Source organism: Stegastes partitus, unplaced genomic scaffold (genome assembly GCF_000690725.1).
Source record: "Stegastes partitus isolate 25-593 unplaced genomic scaffold, Stegastes_partitus-1.0.2 Scaffold102, whole genome shotgun sequence".
Classification (NCBI taxonomy): domain Eukaryota; kingdom Metazoa; phylum Chordata; class Actinopteri; family Pomacentridae; genus Stegastes; species Stegastes partitus.
In genome coordinates this window covers 381,516-402,407 of record NW_007577833.1, presented here as the reverse complement: position 1 = coordinate 402,407, position 20,892 = coordinate 381,516, and the positions used below count along the sequence as shown (strand labels likewise).

General features: G+C 39.9%; 1 protein-coding gene across 1 annotated transcript in view; it reads left to right on the top strand.

Moving 5' to 3' along the window:
- Window positions 1-20,892, top strand: part of kirrel3b (kirre like nephrin family adhesion molecule 3b) — a 154,710-nt gene that overhangs the window by 106,734 nt on the left and 27,084 nt on the right. The window contains exons 4-5 of the mRNA XM_008277597.1: window positions 5,807-5,964; window positions 12,001-12,151. Of these exons, the coding sequence (XP_008275819.1) occupies window positions 5,807-5,964; window positions 12,001-12,151 (309 nt within the window). The remainder of the gene's footprint in view (window positions 1-5,806; window positions 5,965-12,000; window positions 12,152-20,892) is intronic.

Here is a 20,892-nt window from a genome sequence, read left to right as displayed (position 1 = left end):
ACTAAGTGTTCCCACACTGCATTTATTTAAATGTTACCAAAAATTAATCCGTGCATACCCCAGGCTTTTAATCTTCCCTCCCCCTTATCCCATTCACTTCCAATTGCTTTCTCCCCCCCCCCCCACCACCACCACCACACGCACACTTACTTCCTCTCTCCCGTATTTCTCTTCCTAGATTATTATTTCTCACCATGTGGCAGCGTGGACGTGGACAAATCAGGCCGCTTTTTTTGCGTGTGTATACATTTTGTACAGTCTGCCATACTGTTTGTGATTGCCATCTGCCATTCTGTTTGAGAGTAAAATGAATTTGTATGTCTCTCACTTTACTTTTCATTCATTCACTCATACTCTTTCTCCTGTCTCGCGTGTGTGTGTGTGTGTGTGTGTGTGTGTGTGTGTGTGTGTGTGCATGCGTGTGCACACACATGGCTGAAGATTTTCTGGCTTTCAAACAGATGTACAATGACAGCACTTGAAGAGGGCCGGTGATTTGGGCCAGTGAGCCACGCATGTCTCTTGTATCCACCTGTGCCACGTATTTCTCCCCTCTCCTTTTTTGTCTTCTATTTTTCCTGATCTATCTATCACAAACTCTGCAAGCTGTCGCAGTGGGGTGACAGGCGGCCCGTGCAGGCATTCTTCTGAAATAGACAGGAAAGTCAGGAAGCTCATTGTTGTTCAGGACACGTCTACTGAAGCACAGCGCTACAGCAGCTCCACGTTGCCAGCCTTCCCCTCCCCTACACCATCCAGCCTCCTTGTGAGGAGCCCTCTCTCATTCATTTGCCTCCAAATTGCTTTTCCTCCCTCGCTCACACTCCTGGAAATCCGGGGCGCTCGCAAGATTTCATTGGCTGCTTTGGAGAAGTTCCACCAATAGTGGTTTTGGCCCAGAAAAACCCAGCAGGTTCACCATCAGCAATGCCACTTGTTTCCAGACGGAAGCAGACGTCTCAGCCAACTCTAGTGCAATGTTATCAGCTTCCACTCCCATAAATTCAAGTTTTATGTTTTGTGTTGGGGAATTTTTATGTGCACTGTTTGGAGAATTCATATGTATCATGGGACAAAAGGCAGCTTTATGGCCCCCAGGGTTTATTCAGGCTGCTCTTGGAAGAGATGGACGTAGTGCTTTGCACTGTTGAGTTAATTACACATCAATATGCCCTGGCTTCGTTTATGGATATCTTTGATTTTGCACTAAAACCACACGATCTCACTGAGGTCTATGCTTTCAGACATCACTGTCAATTTTTTTGCTTTTTTGACTGGGGAGTTCTACACAGGTTTCATTGTCAGATATGCCTTACATTTGTAGGATTGGTGAAGTACATAAATTAATCCAAAGTCTTATCTCAGACTGGGTGAGCTGATGGACATCCATAAAAATTGGGATACCTTAAAACAAAATAGTGCATATACCCAACTCCAGGCCTGGAATAGGTTAATCTAAGTTATGACAGACCAATTTGGACTTATCCTTCAAAAAACATAGTCTATGTGGAGCTTATATTCTGCCATGGCATCTGTGATTTAAGAAAACCATTGAATCAAGTGACAAATGAATATAACCCCAATAAAACCTTCTTAAATGATAAAACTAATGAACTGACTATATCTTAGAGCTATTCTGCAGTTAAGTCTTTAGCCGAAAGCTTACAAGTTAGATTAATACAGACAGACGCAAACTCATTTGTGACTGATCTGCTATCAATTGTCTCTGATTTGTATAAAACCTGTTATCACTGAAATACTTGCAAAAGTTGATGTCTGTGCATATGCATGCCAACAGTGTCCATGTCTACGCATGAACAGAAGAATGCAAATTTGTGAAAGTGTTGAAAGGGATTACATTATTATCCCCAAGAAAAAAGTAGTGAGTGGAGCAGGGTTTGCAGTGAGTCAGCCCTGTAATTAAAGAGGAGCGATCAATCTGTACCACTGACCACACTACTTATGCCAAGTCCATCGAATGGCTGCAGTAAAGAGCTAATTTAGAACCATTAGGGACTGCCGAGTTTGCAAACAGCCCAGTAATGATGATGGCTGATTCAAGTTCAAGGCTTGGCCTCTGTATAACTGTCAGACCTGGCAGTCATAAGACAGGATCAGTGAAAGATCTCAGATGAAGAGAAAGAGCAAAATATCTATTTTAATTATTTTTTCTAGTCATTCGGTTATATGTAATGGATGTTGGGTTATTGGTCAAATCCTCCCATTTCCTCAGCCGACACAGAGGCTTTCATCTGCCACGAGACACAAAAGCACTGCTTTACAGGATCATGTCTAACTGCCTCTTGGCCTCGGTTAAAACCTTTTCACATTCTCTTTTAATGGTGCTGATCTTTAAAAAAGCACCGAACAAGAAAGTTTAGATTTACGTATTTAGTAGTTATGCTGTCCAGGCTGTCACAAACTATCTCCAGTCTCCTCATAAGACCTCAAACAGTGCGAAGGGCATAAAGATACAAAGGTATGGGTACTGCAGGATGGAGGCAGCCAGGCATGTCCTTCATCCCCTTGTTGCACTCACCACTCACCTTCAGTGTTTCGCTGGCAAGCACCCCTCCAGAGGGACATGACCTGAAAGTGTACCAGAGCTCTGTTTGCGTGTGACTTCCTCTTCCATGTAGCTCCACTATGCATGAAATCATAAACTCCTCTTGCACTGTGCATCCTGGCATACCTCAATGGGAAACATACGGCTGAATAATAGCAGACCACTGAGACTATTAAAGGTCAAAGGGAGGCATATAGTGACTTGCTACAACAGTCTGCTAGGATATAACCGCATTCATTAGCAGTGTCACCTTCTGGCCCTAGCACCTATTTACAGACACTGATATGTGTTAATATGTGTGAAGGAGGAATTTTTCCTGTTAGAGGGAGTAGAAAGCCTCTGATCCCACCGTCTCGGAGAATTTTGAGCACTTTGAGCACGAAGAGGAGAATCACCTCAGTTGGATGTGCAGTATTCAAGTCTGAGTCCTATCAGTCATATATTGTCAGATGTTCCTTTCTAATCTTCCCCTATCCATTTTTCTCCATTTTATGGCAGCCTTATATGCTTGACATTTAATTAATGTTTCAGTCATGTGTGCAAGAGAGCAGTGACAGCAAGCCAATAACACTGGATCTTTGCAATCAACTGTCACAGTGCTATCACTGAGCCTCCTTTTTTTTTTGTTTTCTTTAATGACAAATGGGAGAGCTGTCTGGAGAGTCTCAGCTCATAATGCTTTTCTCATGCTCCCTGTCTCATTTGCATACCATGCTGTAGCACTATTCTTAGCATAAGAATAAACTAACGTGATCTTCTTGACCTTGTTTCCAAATGCTGATAAAGGACCAGGAGGTGACCACATTCTCACAAAGATTCTCTCTTACTTGCTTAGATCAGCACACTCTCTTGTCTGATCTGCTTGTGCTGACCTGAGATTCCTCTACCTCTCCCAACCCTCCGCATATTAATGAGGACCAGATGAAAGGGAGCCAGCCAGAATTAACACTGCATTTCAAACTCAAGCACATAATAGGAACCAGTGAGTCTGAACTGTCTTTGAAATAGCAGATTTACTGGTCCAGTTGGTCAGAGTTGGAGTAGTCTGGTCTAGTCAGAGTCCAGACTTCAGTGTTCCCACGCTGGTCTGATTCAGCACTTACTCACTGTGACTGTGTGGTACTGGTTGATATGTTTTCCGATAATTTGAACAAGCAAACATTTTCCGTGTTTTTTTAATCAATATTGTTATGTAATGCAAAGGCATTAGTCACAGGAGCAAAAGACCAAAATGCCACCTCCATCCATTAATCAATGGCACGAGGACTGAGATGAGCTTGTTTTTGACAACAAAAACTGGAGTGTACTGTGACTGACCATCTTTCATGTGCTGCTTCACTTCTCGTCGAACTACAGATGATAGCTATTAATTTATTTATTTGTGCTACATTAGCCACACAACTGAAAATTGTATATGTATTTAAAGTGCAACCAAACAAACTTGCAAAACATAGCAACTGCACATGAGCAAGTGCTTTTCCAAGTAACAGCAGAGCACAGTATCAGTAACAAGGGTGAGCTATTACTGTAGGCTAAAGTAGGGAGATGTACTATCACCTGCACCTCTTCAGCTAAAGGTTACTCGTGACTGTTTCTTCTTGTTCCATTATTACAACATGACAAACTACCAAAAGAGTCAAAGTGGCTTTTCTGATGAGCAATTAGCTAAGCAAACCTCAGTGGTTGACTGCTTCACTATAAAACCTTTTCCCATCTAAATGCTTTTAATGTGTATGAGCGTTAGTTGGAAATGTTTGGTTTCCATTAGCAGTACCCTAATACAGCTCTGATATAGTATTTAGTGAGTTGTAAGCAGTGAGGGCAACATAAAATGTAACTGAAAAGTAAAAATATGTAGAGCATCATTTCATCTCCCTTGTCCCTCTTATTGTATTTTCAGCACATTAGGAACATCATATATATAATGAACTAATTGTTAAATGTAGATATGATACTGAAAACTATGTCAACCACAAACAGTTTTAAAAGTGTGTTTGATTTAATGCATATCTTGAGGGATTAATATTTTAAAGTAAATACATCTTTCTAGGTCTCAGCACCAGAGATTATGTTTGATCACTTAAAAAACATAGTTAACAACTTCAAACAAAAACCAAGTTAAGTCATATCAATTTCATTCTCTGTCAGTCATTTCCTTTTAAAAGGGAGCAACACTGAATACTATACGCACACTTCTCTGGCCTCACAGTCCCTGTCATGTCTGCCATAAAAGAACACTTTTATACTTATTGTCATTAAATGTACAAAAGTATTCCAAACTACATTTCCTCTCCTTTTCATTCATCTCAGGTCTGTTTGACAGCATAAATCTAACCCATAACAACCCTCCTTCCAATCATGATGCTTTTGCAGGGGAATATGGCAGCTGCCTGCAGCCTTTGATTTCATCTTGCCCCAGATCTGCATTGTAATGAGCACTCAGGTCAATCAATAATTCACTGCAGTTTCACTTATAAAAAAAAAAAAAAAAAAAAGAAGAAGAAGAAGAAGAGAGAGAAAAAAAAACAGATCAGCTCATGGGTAGAACGGGAATAGGACTTTGATCAGTGCCATTAGAGGCACATATACAATGTTGTGATGCTTTCTTCTCTCTGCTGTATTTGTCAAAGCTGAGAGAAATAAAGGGGAGATGTGTACATCTGTGTGTCTGAGGGGGTTATACATAGACTGAATTGTACTTAATGCTGACGTGTATGTGTATTCTGCATCTGCTTTGAGTGATGACAGAGTTGACTTTATTTAGAGAATCCTGCTGAGAGTTCCACAAAGCTTTTCGCGCCTCAAACCACACTATTTTCAAAGTACTGCGTACAGGGTAAATATGTCTCACTGTGAAGTCATTACCTTCCATAAACAAGTAACAATTGATGTGGATTTTATTTTCTGAAGAACCTTTAATTTGTAAACAATAAACCAAAATGTTGTCTCCTCTTGGCATCATAAGTACGCCCATTAGAATGGGAACTATAACTGAGTGATAAGGTTATGTTTCATGCTGTCAAATCCTGCAGGTGCCATTTGTCATTAGTTTTGTGTTATGTTGTTCATCAAAAATTTTCATTTCTCTGTGGTGTGTGGTTGCACAATATTAGACAAATAAGACTGAATTTTTTAAAAAAGCAAAATAAGATATTACATGCCAGTGTGCTACATCCTTAACTTGGCATAAAACACATTGCTAACATCCACACATCCTTTGTCTCCATGTCTGTATTATAGTTCCCCCAGAAGACCCCGTCATCAGTGGAGGGCCAGTGGTGAGCCTAAGGGCTGGTGACCCTCTCAATCTGACCTGCCACGCTGACAATGCCAAACCTGCAGCCTCCATCATTTGGATCCGCAACGGAGAGGTCCTTAACGGGGCCATGTACTCCAAGGTAAGCATAGAGGTGTGTGTCATACCAGGTATGTAGACCGGCTGGGGAAGGGTTGGTGGATGAGACAATGGGTTCCATTGTGGCTGTTGCTTTCATTCTCGAGAACATTTTTGCTGTGAGAATGAAAGCACCTGTCACTTTACATTTTTGCATGTATTCTTTTGTATTTGCTTGCAAATAACTACCACAAACGGGCTAAACATAAACATCTATGATTTATTGATTTTTTTAGCACCTTGCCTGAGTCACTGGTGGGTGCTTTTCTCAGCATTCAGGTTGCTTTTTGAAATGAAATCCCTTGAAAATCCAGGTTGTGTTTTGATTGCAAAAAGATGGCTGGCCCTTTTTTTTTTCCTTCAGTATACAAATCAGTTCAGACAAGCAGATGGCGAGATCATGGAACTTTCAATGACTTTGCATCTCTCTCTGCTGTTTTGATCTTCTCCTGCAGTGGCATTTATCTTCCCAACACATTATAAAATCCACTATGTCACTCTCAGCTCCAAAATCTCTTGAACCTTTTCATTGTGCAGCGTGATTCTCAGTGACAGATCGTGTTCTCACATTCGATGCCACCGTATACAATAGCCACTGTTCACACCAGCCTGGTGTTAGAATCACCTGACCCCATAGACTGTTGATTGACATTAGCCCTCAAGGCTAATCATGCATTCAACACTGTCATGTTCTATTTCCATTTAAACAAAGGACATAAAGAGACCAGGCACTTTAGAGCACTAACACCTCCCCCGCCTTCCCTCGCTCCCAGTGCTGCCTCATCCCATTATCGGCTTTTTTCAAAGAGCAGATAAATGCCATTGATTGGGCTGAGGTACGGCACCAGGCCGTTTTGAATAAAGTGATTGCTGGAGGTGCCGCGTGCTAATGGTGGGCGGGGAGTGCGCTTCCTGCTTTCACTTCCTCTCAAAGCAAAGGCAAATATGAGGACATTCTGTGCTGGTAGTTGATGGAATGCTCACATGCCTGCGCTGAGCCCAAGTATGTGCCTCTCCCCTCTTATCTCTATTGCCTAACATTAAAAAGCAATGGGTTCAATTAAAAGAAGATGACTCTTTTTTTTGGGTCCGAAGAGCAGCAGCAGGGGGACATTTTGTAAGCATAATCATCTGCTCGGATGGTCTTCTCATATCCCGCAGATGAAGAGGACTAATGTTAGCAGATGTGGTGGAGGGCTCACAGAAATGACTTTCCTGATGGTGTCATATGTAATGATAGTTCTGACCCAAAGATAATTTCCCTCTATAGGCCTCCCAAACCTCATCTCTTTGACCTCATAGAAAACTATTTACTGGACCAGTGGTTAAAGAGAAAGTGTATGATTAAATCACTTGGCAAAAAATGTGTGTTAGTTTTACCACAGAACAGTCACGGAAATGATGTATTGCTTATCATTAGTGAGGGTAGCTTTTAGAAAACATAACTTTAGTATATAATGGAGGAGGCACCCCGAATAATTAAGACGCAGCACTGAGGTGATCGGTTCAAATATCAAGACTGGCTCACAGAATGTGGGCAGACTAAATTATTGAATAATGTTCTCTCTTCCCTAAAATGCTCAACTCCCATCTGCTCTAGTCGAGCTGCTTAGTGGCAAACTGAAAAGAACTGTTTGTAATGTGCAACCTGCAGGTCTAAGCTGCAGTTTGGAGGTGTGCACATTTGCTCTATGATACTTTTTGTATTGGAGTGGTACAACAAATCATTTGAAAACCATGATGCATTTCCCTACCAGAAAGTCATTCTCCCCAATGTGCTACATATTTTTTCTGAATGCTTTGGTGGCACGCTGAGAGGTGAGCAGGAGACTGGGGAGTTATCTCAGTGTTAGCAGGTTTAAAAAATAAAAAGAAAATAGTAATGGCATTTTTATGAGCTGTTCTTGCTGGTAAGAACAGAATAGTGCTTTTTTATTGTATACTCTCCTAGCTTTGCAGTAAAAGCATGTCTGTTTAATGCCAGGTACAATTGCTAAAGTTTATATGAAGTGAATGGATATCATTTTCAGCAGGGAACATAGCAATGCTCCTTCCAATCTTTGTTTTACTGTTTTTTTTTTTTTTACCCTTTCTTGAACCTTGTGAGAGCATTTTAATATAGAATAATGTATCTGGCTATGTTCCAGTCTTGACATCTAAACTTACTTGTGCCACTGTAGAAGTTTTATTTTATCTTTAACCTTAATGAAGACAAGATAGTAACATTAGGAGAAGTAGTAGTTTGCGGACTGAAACTCGGATAGATGTCGAGTTGGAAAGTATTTCTCTTGCTTTATGCTGTCCTATAAGATTCCAAGCGCAGAAAATATCCATGAAGCAATCTATACATTTGTGAGGCTAATCCAAAGGTAGCAGAGCAGTAAAGCAAATCCACTGTGAGCTTCTACCAGTCAACATTGTAGCTCTGTTTTGTATTTAAGGAGAATGCTTGATGTACTTCACTAGCATTTATTTACCATTAAACTTAAAGGTGAAATACAGATCGCTTAAAGTACCAAGAACTTTACAGGGAAGACCTAAGCTCAGGTAAACTAAAGAAAACAATTTACCCTCAGTGACTATGTTAAAACAAAGAAAGCCAATAATGTATTTTTTTTTTTTTAGCGCTGTGTAAATATGAAGTATAATGGCAAAGCAATTAAATTGTTAAATTAAAGGAATGAAAGATGCACAGTTAAAAGTTAAACAGTTAAAATATAGACTGCATTTGACAGTAAAACTGAGGCGTATTCTTTTGCATGATATAATTTTCCCTGTTTGCCTGTAAAATCTCAATAGGTCATTTTAATTTCTGCCTTACTGTACTATGTTTATGATGTAAATGAGTTTTAGGACTGAATAAATGCTCTAAAAGATGACAAGTATAGTGTAATAGTGACCAAATGAGAAAATTAAAGGTAAGTACAAGATTATGAAGCTTTCCAGTGAAGCCAAACTTCCTTCAGAGTTCAGATTTACAGAAATAAAAGCTTTATCATGTGCAAAACACTAAATTGACAATGTGTGTTACAAGGAAATGCAATTTAAATGTTATAAATGGATCATGAGTAGCATTATCATCCAGAAAAAGACAGGTAAAAAAGAAAAAGTAAACATAGTGTTTTGGACGAACGGTGAATGAGCCTCTCTGGCAAAGTTTTATTTAGCAGTTAATCCATTTAGTTCAAACATTTTTAATTACTTGTTATCAGATGGACGGGATTCTTGAAGTCACCATAGGTGCAAAAAATACCTTTCATATTCTCCCTCTTTCTCTCCTTTTCACCTTTCTGTCTCTGTCTCGTCTCATTTGCAGCCACTTAGGGACTGATCAGTTAGCATCCACAATCTTTATTAGAGCTTGTTAAGCCTCTGTGGAGGGGCGTCTGTGTGCAGTATGGACTGTTACTTTTTTTTTTCTAGGTATATTTAGCGTTAGAGTAATTTGTACGCAAGTCACAATTTTCATGACTTTGACGTGTGTCTGAATCCCTGACAATTAATTCTTAACCAGCATTCTCCCTTGTTATTAAAGCTGTTTGTGACTCCCAAGAAATCCTGCTTATGTTTTCTTTGTGTATATGCTTCCAATGTAGAGCAACCCATGGAACCACCGCATACATCATTGCAATCTTCTGTCAGTTCCACTAGTTATTAATAAATCATGTTACATTCAACATCACCGGTCAAGCTCTCATCAGACACCCTGCAGTTTCCAGTCAAACAGTTCAAATAGTTGTTTTCAAGCTGGTCTTCTCCTGACAGGTCACCTTCTTGTGAGGTCAAAGCTTGGATTGGCAGTTGCAGCTTCATGTCAAGCTTTAATTTAGGTGCTGTTATGTTCGTTCTCTGAGGCTTGTATAGCTGTGGTGCTGTTCTTGTGAGAAAGAAGACAATCTACCTGAACATTAAAGTATCACTGAGAACACAGTATACTGCTACTTAACCCCAGCCCAAATAAAAACTAAAATGCTAGGATAAATATTAGGCTTGATTTTTTTTAAACAAGATGTGAAAACGAAAAGCCCCAGTGCAGTGCGTGTGTTGTGAAGTTTCTGCTCTTGTTTCTTTGTTTGTTTTCCACCCTGGAGGTCAGAATTGACCAAATGCAGCATTAAATATACTTGAAAAAGGCAGCTAGTCCCATCTCAATCTTGTTATATTTGTCATTCTTCTCCTAGTATGGTAAAAGTATTCTTCACATAGGCCCCAGGCAGTGATATGAAAATTTATCAATTTGTAATGTGGCATGGTGTTGAATTCAATGCAGCACCCAGCTAACCCCCTTTCTAAGATTAATGACTTCAGACAGGTCCAGAGCGACGAGGGAAACAATCCTGATTGTGTCAGAAAGGATATTACATTGACATATCCCGCGTCTGACAGCTAATGCGTTCTGCTTTAGAAGTGACTCACGCACAACTATGAATTTCATCACATGGTTCCTCACATACAAATGGGCTTCCCGGAAGCATGCATGGGATGTATAATTTTCTTTTACCACCAAATGCTCATTAATGAAAAGCTTGTTTATTTTTTGGTTTAATATTACAGATTCTCACATAAGAGGTACCTTGAGGTACTTGAACTATAGAGCGGATAGATCAAAAGATTTCTTTTGAAATGTCTTGCCATCTGATTTAACAAGTTCAATGACATTTTAATTATATTCTTCTGAATATGGTATGCTTAAGCAACAAAGACAGCACATAGTTAGATTACGGTTTTAATAAAGTGAAACCCTTGCATTAAAGTGGAGAAATGAGGAGATAATTACTACTGGTTTTGTACTTTGTCAATGAACCACAGTTTGGCTCAGCTAAAGATTAATGTGTGATGATAATGGTGGTTGAAATCTATATGCTGCTTAGCTTTCTTGAACCTTGTGAGAATATAATAATATAGAATAATGTACCTGGCTAAGATCCAGTCTTGACATCTAAACTTTGTATTTATACCACTGTAGAACTTTGTATTATATTTAAACCTAAGTACTAGTTTTCAGACTAAAACTTATTTTTTTCTTGCTGCATGGTGTATGAGAATCCAAGTGCAGAAAATATCCATGAAGCAATCTATATATTTGTGAGGCTAATCCAAAGGTAGCAGTGCGGCAAAGCAAATCCGCTGTGAGCTTCTACCGGTCAACATAGTAGTTCTGCTTCTATTTTAGGAGAATGTTTGATGTACTTCACTAGCAAGGTCTTCTTTTCTTCAAAAACACAGCGCAAACAGTGAGCTTGCTTTAAAGAGATGGTAGGGAAATGCATCTTGACTTTGTGGTTGACCACACTGTGCCCCGTTGCCCACACAATTTGTTCTAGTCTGTGACTTTGTTCTGTCCCGCACTGGTTAACATAAACTCCCAGAGCCCTCCCCTGAGCGTTTGAGGGAGAGTGAGAGCTACTGAGCGCTACCAACCGATTCCAGATGGCTTCCACAATGTAGGGCTCAGAGGATGAGCGCTGAAAAGAAGATTGATTTCCTTTGTGGAGTATGACAAGCCATGCACTAGAGCGCAGCTCTCCAGACACACAAAAGGAAGCTCAAAAAACATATTTCTCCCTTTTTTTATTTTTTCATATCAATCTGCTTCGCAGTAGAACTACAGGCTGAAGTGTTCTGAGGGTTTACCTCTGGTTACCCAAGAGAGTAGATGTGTGTATTCATGAATTTTCTGCTTTTTTTTTTTTTTTTTTTTACAATTTTACACCTTCTCCATCAAAGCTTATCTGGCAAAGTGTTTGTTCCACCTCTCTTCTTCTCTCTATTTGTATGTCATTTAAACACTTTTAAAACCCAACTTGAATCGGAAGACACGGTCCAATACGTCTTTGACTGTAAGTTTTACAGCAGTTGGAGTTTACTGCCTGAAATCAAAATAGTTGGAGTTCTGTTTATTGATTATGGAAACCGAAATGAAAGATTCCAGCAGGGCAATCCATCAGAGCAACCGTCGATACTGGGGATAGATTTAGAGGCCAAACATTCATCCACACAACTGCCTTTATTTTACTCCCGATTTCTTCACTTTTTGCAGACCTTGCTCCGAGATGGCAGGAGAGAAAGCACCGTGAGCACGCTCTACCTATCGCCTACCAACATCGAGACAGGTCAGCAGATCATCTGTAAGGCCTCTAACAAGGCAGTCCCCAACGGCAAGGAGACCAGTGTCACAATTGACATTCAACGTAAGCATACCACTCCTTCCTCTCTCTATTACTTTTTAAAAATCCCTTTTACTCAGTTGTGTTCTGAAGTACCTGTGTTGTTGCAAGGTGGAAAAAAAAGACTACTAATGCCTTGCATTCCTGAACAATGGAGGTATTTCCCACATGTAGACGTATGACACTATCAGAAAGACATGCATGACTAACGCTCTGTAAATATCTAGGATTCATCTTAGGCTCGGATAGATATCCGTAATTGGTTTCCAGTTTGCTTTTATGCCATGTAGGTGGATGGATTGGTGATGCATCGCTGTTTTTTGTTTGCTATGATGAAATATCAAAAGAGCTGTCCATCTAAAATGAATAAAGCTGCCTTTTTTGGTCCAGCTACCTGCCTGCTGTGGCACTATGCAAACTGTCTCCACCTCTTTTATTTCCTTGCTCATGCCATCAATCTTTTTGATGAGAACATCCACAATTCCCCTCTAAAATAGGCAAAGTAAGCCCAGCGTGTAATACACATTCAGCCTCAATTGTCAGGGAATCTTTTTTCGATCAAGAACCGTTCACAGTGAGAGAAGGGCTTTGAACAAAGGGATTTTGCATCATTCACAACCCTTTCAACACTATTAAGTATGACTAATAAAGCAGAAAATGCTATTTAGAGAGCCATTATGACTGACGGCTCCATTCTTTTCATTATGTACACCACAAGAAGCAAGCATGGCAAGAGCGGGCACGACACGATCAGGCCAACTCAGGCGCGGGAGTAAAAATGATTAACAGTTGTTAGTGTTTGCAACCCTTGCAGTTTGTCCTCTTCATTTTTTTTTGTCATGCAGTCAGAGAGGGAAGTCTGCCCACATGTAAACTGATTTGTCACCATGTATAATGATGTGTCTGCGATAAATGCTCGCCATCATAGCATCATCCTCGCTTCTGAATGTACGATTTAACCCTGAAAAATGAGTGGAGCAGATTTGTAATTAGCATTCCAAAATGTGCTCTTTACACAATTAAAGCTCCTGAAAACATTTTTCACAGTGTGAGATCAAACTGAGCGACAGCAGAGACTAATTGTCGAGATTCAAATTGTCTCCCACAAGGCTTAGGCTCTCGCTCTCCCTCGCGCTCCCTCCTCCTTCCCCTTCTCAGATTTGACAGGTAGTGTTCAGCACAGTTCAGCAGAACCTCTGGAGTTTGTGCTGAGATCCACTTCTAAATTAAGTTGCTCCTGAAACGAAACATGCTGCAATTGAACTTTGATTCATTCGTGTTGGGTATCAATTTGCTTAATTTCAATGCAGTCTAATTTGATTACAAGTTTCTTGGCTCAATAGCAGCATTTGAAACGCAAATCCAAAAAAATATAAGCAATGGTGCAGACACAAACTGCACAGTGAGCACTTGGTTGCTCTGCAGACACATGCTTTAAACCCTCAGTCTGCTGATCAGACATGTGCTTATGTATTTTGGACGTACAAAAATTTCAGCTGTTTTGTACATTTTATTTTTTACACAAAGATGTGCAGAGCTAGATTTCCTGTAATTATTCACATGTGTTTATTTTTGCTAATTTGATGCATGCAGTGATAAGCATTTACTATGGTTATATTGCAAGAATCAAGTGTTATGATGTTGGATATCTGGAAACCACTTAAATGTGAATGCGCCATGCATTGCACTGTTGTCATGCAGACAAGGCAGCACACAAAAGCTCCGTTCTAATTCAAGCTCTGAATCCTTCCATGAAGATTAGTCCTTAAAGGACCTGAAGGCCAGGCTGTACCAAATCAGATGATCTAGATAATTCAATTACGTACAAGTTAATTACCAGGACATTGTCCTCAAATGGCTAACAAAGTCCCAATAACAGTAACTGAGAATATCAAGAATGGCACACCTTGGCAACAACACCTGCAGAATCTCCATTGTTAAATTTCAAAGCTGGTTTTACCAGTAACATACAACCACCTGAACCAAAGGTCTGTGGCACAATTGTATGCTAATTTCAAAATTCCTCTGTGAGTCGTCAATGACCACTTGAGTGCACTACTCAGAAACTGTCACACGGCTCAATGGAATGTAATAATGCAAAGCACTGCAGAGAATTTACCAGCTATGCTCTGGTATGGATCTGGGGTTTTCTGCCTGTTATCATGTGCTTTGTGCAGAAATGCATACTTTGCAGAGGATCCAGTATCAGAGTACGGTCAGCCATGGTGAGCAAGGAATACTCTGAACACAGCAAAGACTTAATGACTGGCTCAAATAAGTGGAACACCTGCATAGTGAATCACAAAACATAGATCGCAACATATAGGAGACAGAAGAGAGAAACAGCTGGGTACATACATGAGTTTGTTTTAAACCATCCAACAATCCAATTGCACTAATAAATCCATACTGCAGTGAAGAGCTGATATAATGATCCTTTTGTAGCTGTAACCATATGATTTCTGTATTTTCATATCAGTATTATTATTTTAAAAATCTAATACAAACAACTGTCACACTCATTGAGAACATAATTTGGGCTCACTGATCAAAAAGAGATGTTTTCATTTAATGGTTGCTGAATTGATAATAATACTACAATAATGAAAGAAGATTAATCCACTGTCAGGCAATGGAAAAAGGCCAGACAACAAAGTACATTATTACATCTTTGGAGCAAGAGAAAAAGAAACTAAATCTCTTTCCTCACTCCAATATACTACTTTCTTAGTGAGCCTTTCTCAGAGAAGCTGAAAGCTATCACCCTACCTATCAAGGCAATGGTTCCTTCAGGAGCCTTCTGCCAGCTTGTGAAGTAAATTTAACACCTTACAATTTCATTTCTACAATTGTGCTTAGGTGTTCTCTTTATATTACAGGAGGAACTAGTCACATGTAAACACTGAACAATAAAGGTTCATAATTATTGGCACTGTTGAATGCTTCCAGAGAAAATATGCAGCCAGTCAGGATCTACAATCACTGATATACACAAGGTTCAGCATAAGCTGTTTCTTTTGTTTGTTTGTTTGTTTTTTTACAGTTGGATATCATCTAGTGCTGTCAGATTTTACTGTGACTTCTCTTACATTGAAATGTGTTTTTTTTTCTCTACTTTTGTATTAATCCTGAGCCTAATGTCAATCACGTTCATGTATTCATTATTTAAAATGTAAATGTGTCTCATATAATAGGCCAAATCTCAAGCTTTGAACTGTGATCAATAATGCACTAATTCATGCCAATAAGAAAACCCTTCTGTCAAAACAACCGGAAAGATGCAGTGTTGCATAGTAATGACATGTTTTGTTGCGGTGTGCATACTGTGATTGTGCATAGCAAAAGGCTGCTTTCTTTTGTGCTATATTCTACATTCTTTTCTCAAAATAAGCACACCAGTGAAAATTCAGCATTGAGCTACAGTTTAATCAGGATTAAAAGATGCACTTTCAGTTTGAAAACATATGAATAATATTGTAAAACAGGTAATTAAAAAATAGTAATACAAATGATGAAAATAATCACAAGTGGTTGACAATTTGGCTCTTACAACATGGTTAATTTCATGTTCCTTTTCGTCGCACTCTCATGTGCTTTATAAGTGGTGCTGCAATGTGCCTTAGTCCAGGAACAAAGATGGAGGGATTAATGGCAGTCTCTGGTGAACAGCTGCTATTAGTCTAAGTGGGACCCTGGTGAGGGCCAGATACAGTGAGTCACCGAGGCCAGACTGCCCGCTGTAGCCACTTCTGTCCTTCTAAACATCTGATTGTGTTACACTATAGGCATGAAAGTCACTTTGATCTTTGGGTGGAATTTTTATCCTATTTTCGGTCAGAGATATGAAGTCAAAGATGAGGAGTGTGACCTCATTTGCACTATAAGTTAAATTTTCTTTCCGGAAAATTGACTGAATGATTTTGAAGCATACCATCTTGTAAACGAATTTGTGTTGACTGTGTAGACAGTCATATGAGCTTTAAGCTTCACTTTATGGCTTTTTAATTAGAAGTAGGAAATTGTAAGTTGACAGCTATCAAACACAGGGTTAATGCCTTGCAGACATTTCTCCAACACTCTCTGGGATAGCTCTGTATTGAACGCAAAGAGATCAAATTGATATTGATGTGCTCATCTTGCTCTCAGTAAGACAGCAAATAAGCAAATTTCTCCAAATTGTAGTATATTTCCTGAAAACGGATAATGTCCCTCGAGCATTTACACTCTCTGAATAAATGCTGGTATTGCCTATTGTGAGTAAATCCTGCAAATAATTAATTAATTAAAAGTCTCATTTATTTTCCTGACTAGAGTTATCTAATTGACTATTAGAGTTATCTAATTGAATTCTAATAAGATAATATTAATGGCAACAGAAGTAATTAAAATCTTCTCATTCTGTCTGCCCATCTCAACATTTCGGATTCAGCTCACCTCTATGCTTAGACATCCTTTTTTCACTCAGCTTCAGCCTTGCAGCTATCCAAATGAGAGTAATCTAAACACAACCTGGCACATTGCTCTACAGCTTAAACCAGGCTAAAACCCAATGCATTTAACAACAGTATTTTCTTTTATCATTACTTTAATGCTCATGATTTACATCCACCTCAGCATTTTCACTCCCACCAAAGTTCATACAGAGTTATCTGACCTAGGTTTAGACAAATTAGCATCTAAATACAGTATGCACTGGTGATGTTGCCAAAATGAGAGGGATTTAGAGCCAACAGAGGTGATTCAGAACCCCGGATAGACTGCTGACTTCAGTTGTCCATACCAGTCCATTAGCTGACTGTAATTATTTGATAGCAGAGGGGTGGCTACCCCCTGATGCTGTTTTCTTGCGCAGCATGACTTAACTTGCATTACGCCCTTTGGACTTAAATCAGTAAACTCCCCACCACCTCGGCATGCCACTGCGGTGAAATGTGATTCTGATGCCACAGTTTCATGTCCTGCTAATTCCCACGCATCGCATGATTTAAAATATTCTTCACATATTTTCTAGTCCAGTTGCATATCTGCAGAGCATTGCCCCACATAGAAACACGCTTTGAAACACGTAGTGGGAAATTAATGCACGAGGGACAAGCGAAGCCAAGGTTCTCCGTGTGTTTGCATTGCAAACAAGCTGAGCCATGTGGGGGGAAAATGAATGCCATTTGTTGAGACTAATTAATAAAGAACATGCAGATGTGCAATTGGGGAGGATTTGTTTTTAGTAGCTTGCTCAGCTACATGCTCTCGTTGCTTAATCAAGCAGATAATGGCAAATTCATGTGAGACAGAATTTAAAAGTGAGAGGAAAAGAGTATAAGGTTAAAGGAGCACAAAAAGACTGGAGTCTCTGTATATCACATTAAGTTCTAATCATGCTGCCATTAAGAATATTCTTGTGATCTTATATGTTAAGACATGATCTCTAAATATTACATTCCCATCACCCTGAAAATCTTGCTGATGTTTTAAGTTAACTTTGATAATAAGTCTTCATTGAACCAGTTATCAAACTTTGATGCTCAGGAACAGATGTGCTACAAGGAAAGCAGCGCTCCTCATTTAAGCTTCTGCATGAACAGCACAGCATTTACCTTCATTAAACTGAGTAAATCCTGAATGAATTTACTCGCATAAGTAGCTCACGCCCAACATGTTAGACCTCAGGTTGTCAGTCAGTCTGTTCTCCCTTGAAGTATTCCACTCATCCAGCCATATGACAGCGTGCCCATATTGCTAAGGCTATAAGCCATAAGCGGATGGCCCACAAACAGCTTCCCCATCCTTCAGAGGCATCCAACACTCCTGGAGTCTGCATGCTGGTCCTACTGGAGAACAGCTGTCTACAGTGACCCAGAGAGATTGGAAATTGAGCTTTAAGAAAGGGAAAAAACAATTTATGCTGGCACTATCTCCAGGAAACAGAGAAGTTGGAAGATTGTTCCAAAAACACCATCTGGTCTCCACTTTGAACTAACCGATCAAAAGCTGTCGGCCAACTATAACACCACCCTCCCCAATTCATCCCGTTGTTTTCACTGAAGCTCCGATCAGTCCTACTATTCCCCTTTTCCTCAATCCATCCGTTCCTCCCCCTCTGTCTCCCTTGCTGCTACTCATTTGACGAATGTGAGGAATTAATGGTCTTGCATATTGATGTGCTGTCGCATGATGCCTCAAATGCACTCGCTCAGCAACTCGTGCATTTATACATCAAAGTCACAAATGGACTTCTTTATTAAGTAGATGTCCGTCATATCTAAAGGGTCAAATGTTCGAGAAGTTGCTGCCCCTGATTCACACCAAGGACCATAGCTGACAGACTTGTGACAGCTGTTGCTCCCATGGCTGTCTTCACTAGAGTTTTAAGGCGATGGAACTTTGCAGCAAATTGCTCATCTGACTTATGGATGTAAAGTCATCATGACTTTACCTCTCGCTGTGAGGGACTGGAGGCTTTTCTAAGGGGGGGGTCAGTTCAATCATTTGAAAAGAACATTAATTTGTAGCCGGATTGACAGTAATGAGCGTTTGCGTCCTTAGAAGTCCCTTGGTGGCAAGAAAAAGGTTGTCATGATTAAAAAGTACAGCATAGGAACACTTTCAGTGAAAATGGCTTGTGGATTAGCTTCTGTATTGCTGTGTCTATTAGCACAGACACCAACTTCAGATCTCTCTCACTTTCTTTTTTTATGTCTGTCTCTTTCCTTACTCTTGCAAATTCTGGCTGAATTTTATTACCACCTCCGCCACTGCCACATCTGTCACTTTCTCCCTGAGGTTCCCTTTACCCACATTTTTGTCCACGCAATTAACCACTCGCAATGCTAAAAACACCTACTGGGCAGCTAACGTTGTTGCTCAAGGGCATGGATAAGTTTCCCGTTTTATTATGACGCACACCCATGTGCCCTTTTATATGCACACAAACGCAACATGTGCCCACACATACAAACACACAGATACACACAAATGGCTTCTCAGTACCTGGGGAGACTTAGCTGGTTGATGGTGGCCTTCAGTCTATCCACAGTGTTGTTGTTTTCTTTACTGGCCTGGGGAGAACTGGCACAGGTGTAGCTCATGGATTTGAAGGTGGTAGGGTGGTTGGTGGGGGTGCGGGGCATCTGTCCTGGGGGGAAATAAGTCTGCTGATGGGGAATATGGTGTGTGAGTAGGGAGGAATTCGGCACCTGGACCACCCCCTCTCTGGGGTTTTGTGGCAGCTGAGCCAGCCTAGAGCATCTGCACAGCCACAGGGTAAAAAGCAGTTTTTCCTACACTTCATGCCCACACACACATGCTCACAGAATCACTCTCCATAACTATACACAGAGTTGCTTGGCTTCATTACAATGGTGTTTGTGTGCTTCTTTAATTCTGTGTGGATTTCTGTGCCCACCACACTTCTCTTCATCCACATCCAAACACAGCTCCTGGTTAGTACATTAGTATTACTGAACACAAAGCAGATATACCTTTGAAACAGATGGCTGCGCCGGCATCAAACTCAGAACCAGCTCTTTCCTCTTGTGACTAGTCTGCTGCCTATGATGCCTCACCAGTATGCTACTGGTACCAAAAAGAAACGAAAAGAAAAACAAGTGCTTCCATGTAGCGCAGTGACACAGTGTGTTCGACAACGTTTGTTTTTCTTTACAGCCAGCTGATAGAGGAGGTTCGAGTTGTTCAAATACCCTTTATACAACTGATGCTTCAATAACAGCAGATATACACTTAAATGGTCAGCTGCTGTCAGTTTCATGATTTCCCCTTGGTACATTTGAGGCTCAGAACAAAATATGCACAGCATCTTTTTTAAAACCTGACTAACAGTTTACTAGAAATTCGCTCTCAGAGTCTGTGAGGCAAATGGCTGTTTGTTTCACATGGGACAGGATTGATATGGAAATGCAAACATATCTTCAAAAGGAATCCCACCTTTCTCAATTTAGGTAAATTAAGCTGTTTATTAAATTTGCATAATCTCAATATTTGTAATTGTGAGAACGGTTTTAATTGGACTGTATCACTAAGGTTGTTCATTGTTTTAATTGCACTATGGACTATTCACTGTTTGCAAATTGCCATTTACTGAAACTCATTATCAAGTCAAGTTTTCCTTTGATTTTCTCCTTATAACACTGCTAATGAATATATGAGAATAAAAATAGCATGTTATCCCCCACACCTGTGAATTACACTAGTGTTGTTCAACAACAGGGTCTAGGCCCCTGGTGGGCGGTAGGAATATCAAAATAGGGCACTGAATTATTCAGGAATAATTGCCTGTTATTTGGGAGAAAATGCTGCCACAAACTGTGATAAGTTGTCACAACTGTTCTAAGCACCGCTGTAACGTATTGTAAGATAATCAGAATAAAAAAGACTTTGACCCAGTGGTTTTAAGTGGAGCGTATTTACCTACAGTACAGCATGTGTGGTGCAGCTACATAAAAACCTGCCAAATCAGTTTTGGGTCACAAAACAAAAGACATTTGGTGAATGTAGGTCCCCTGAATAAAATTGAAAATTTATTTTTCATGTGTGGCTTTTTTTTTTTTTTTTTCTTTTGAGGTGGCAATTTCCTCTCTATGTCGATTTTGTCTCATCTGCAAATGTTGTAGTATATACTAGTATTTTCTTTTCTTTCTGTGCCTTATTTAGCCATAGACAATGTCAACAACAAAGTGTTTGTCTCAGGCTTACAGTTCAGTACAGCATGTTTGAGGAGGATGCCAGTTCTGTAATTGGTTGTCTTTGTG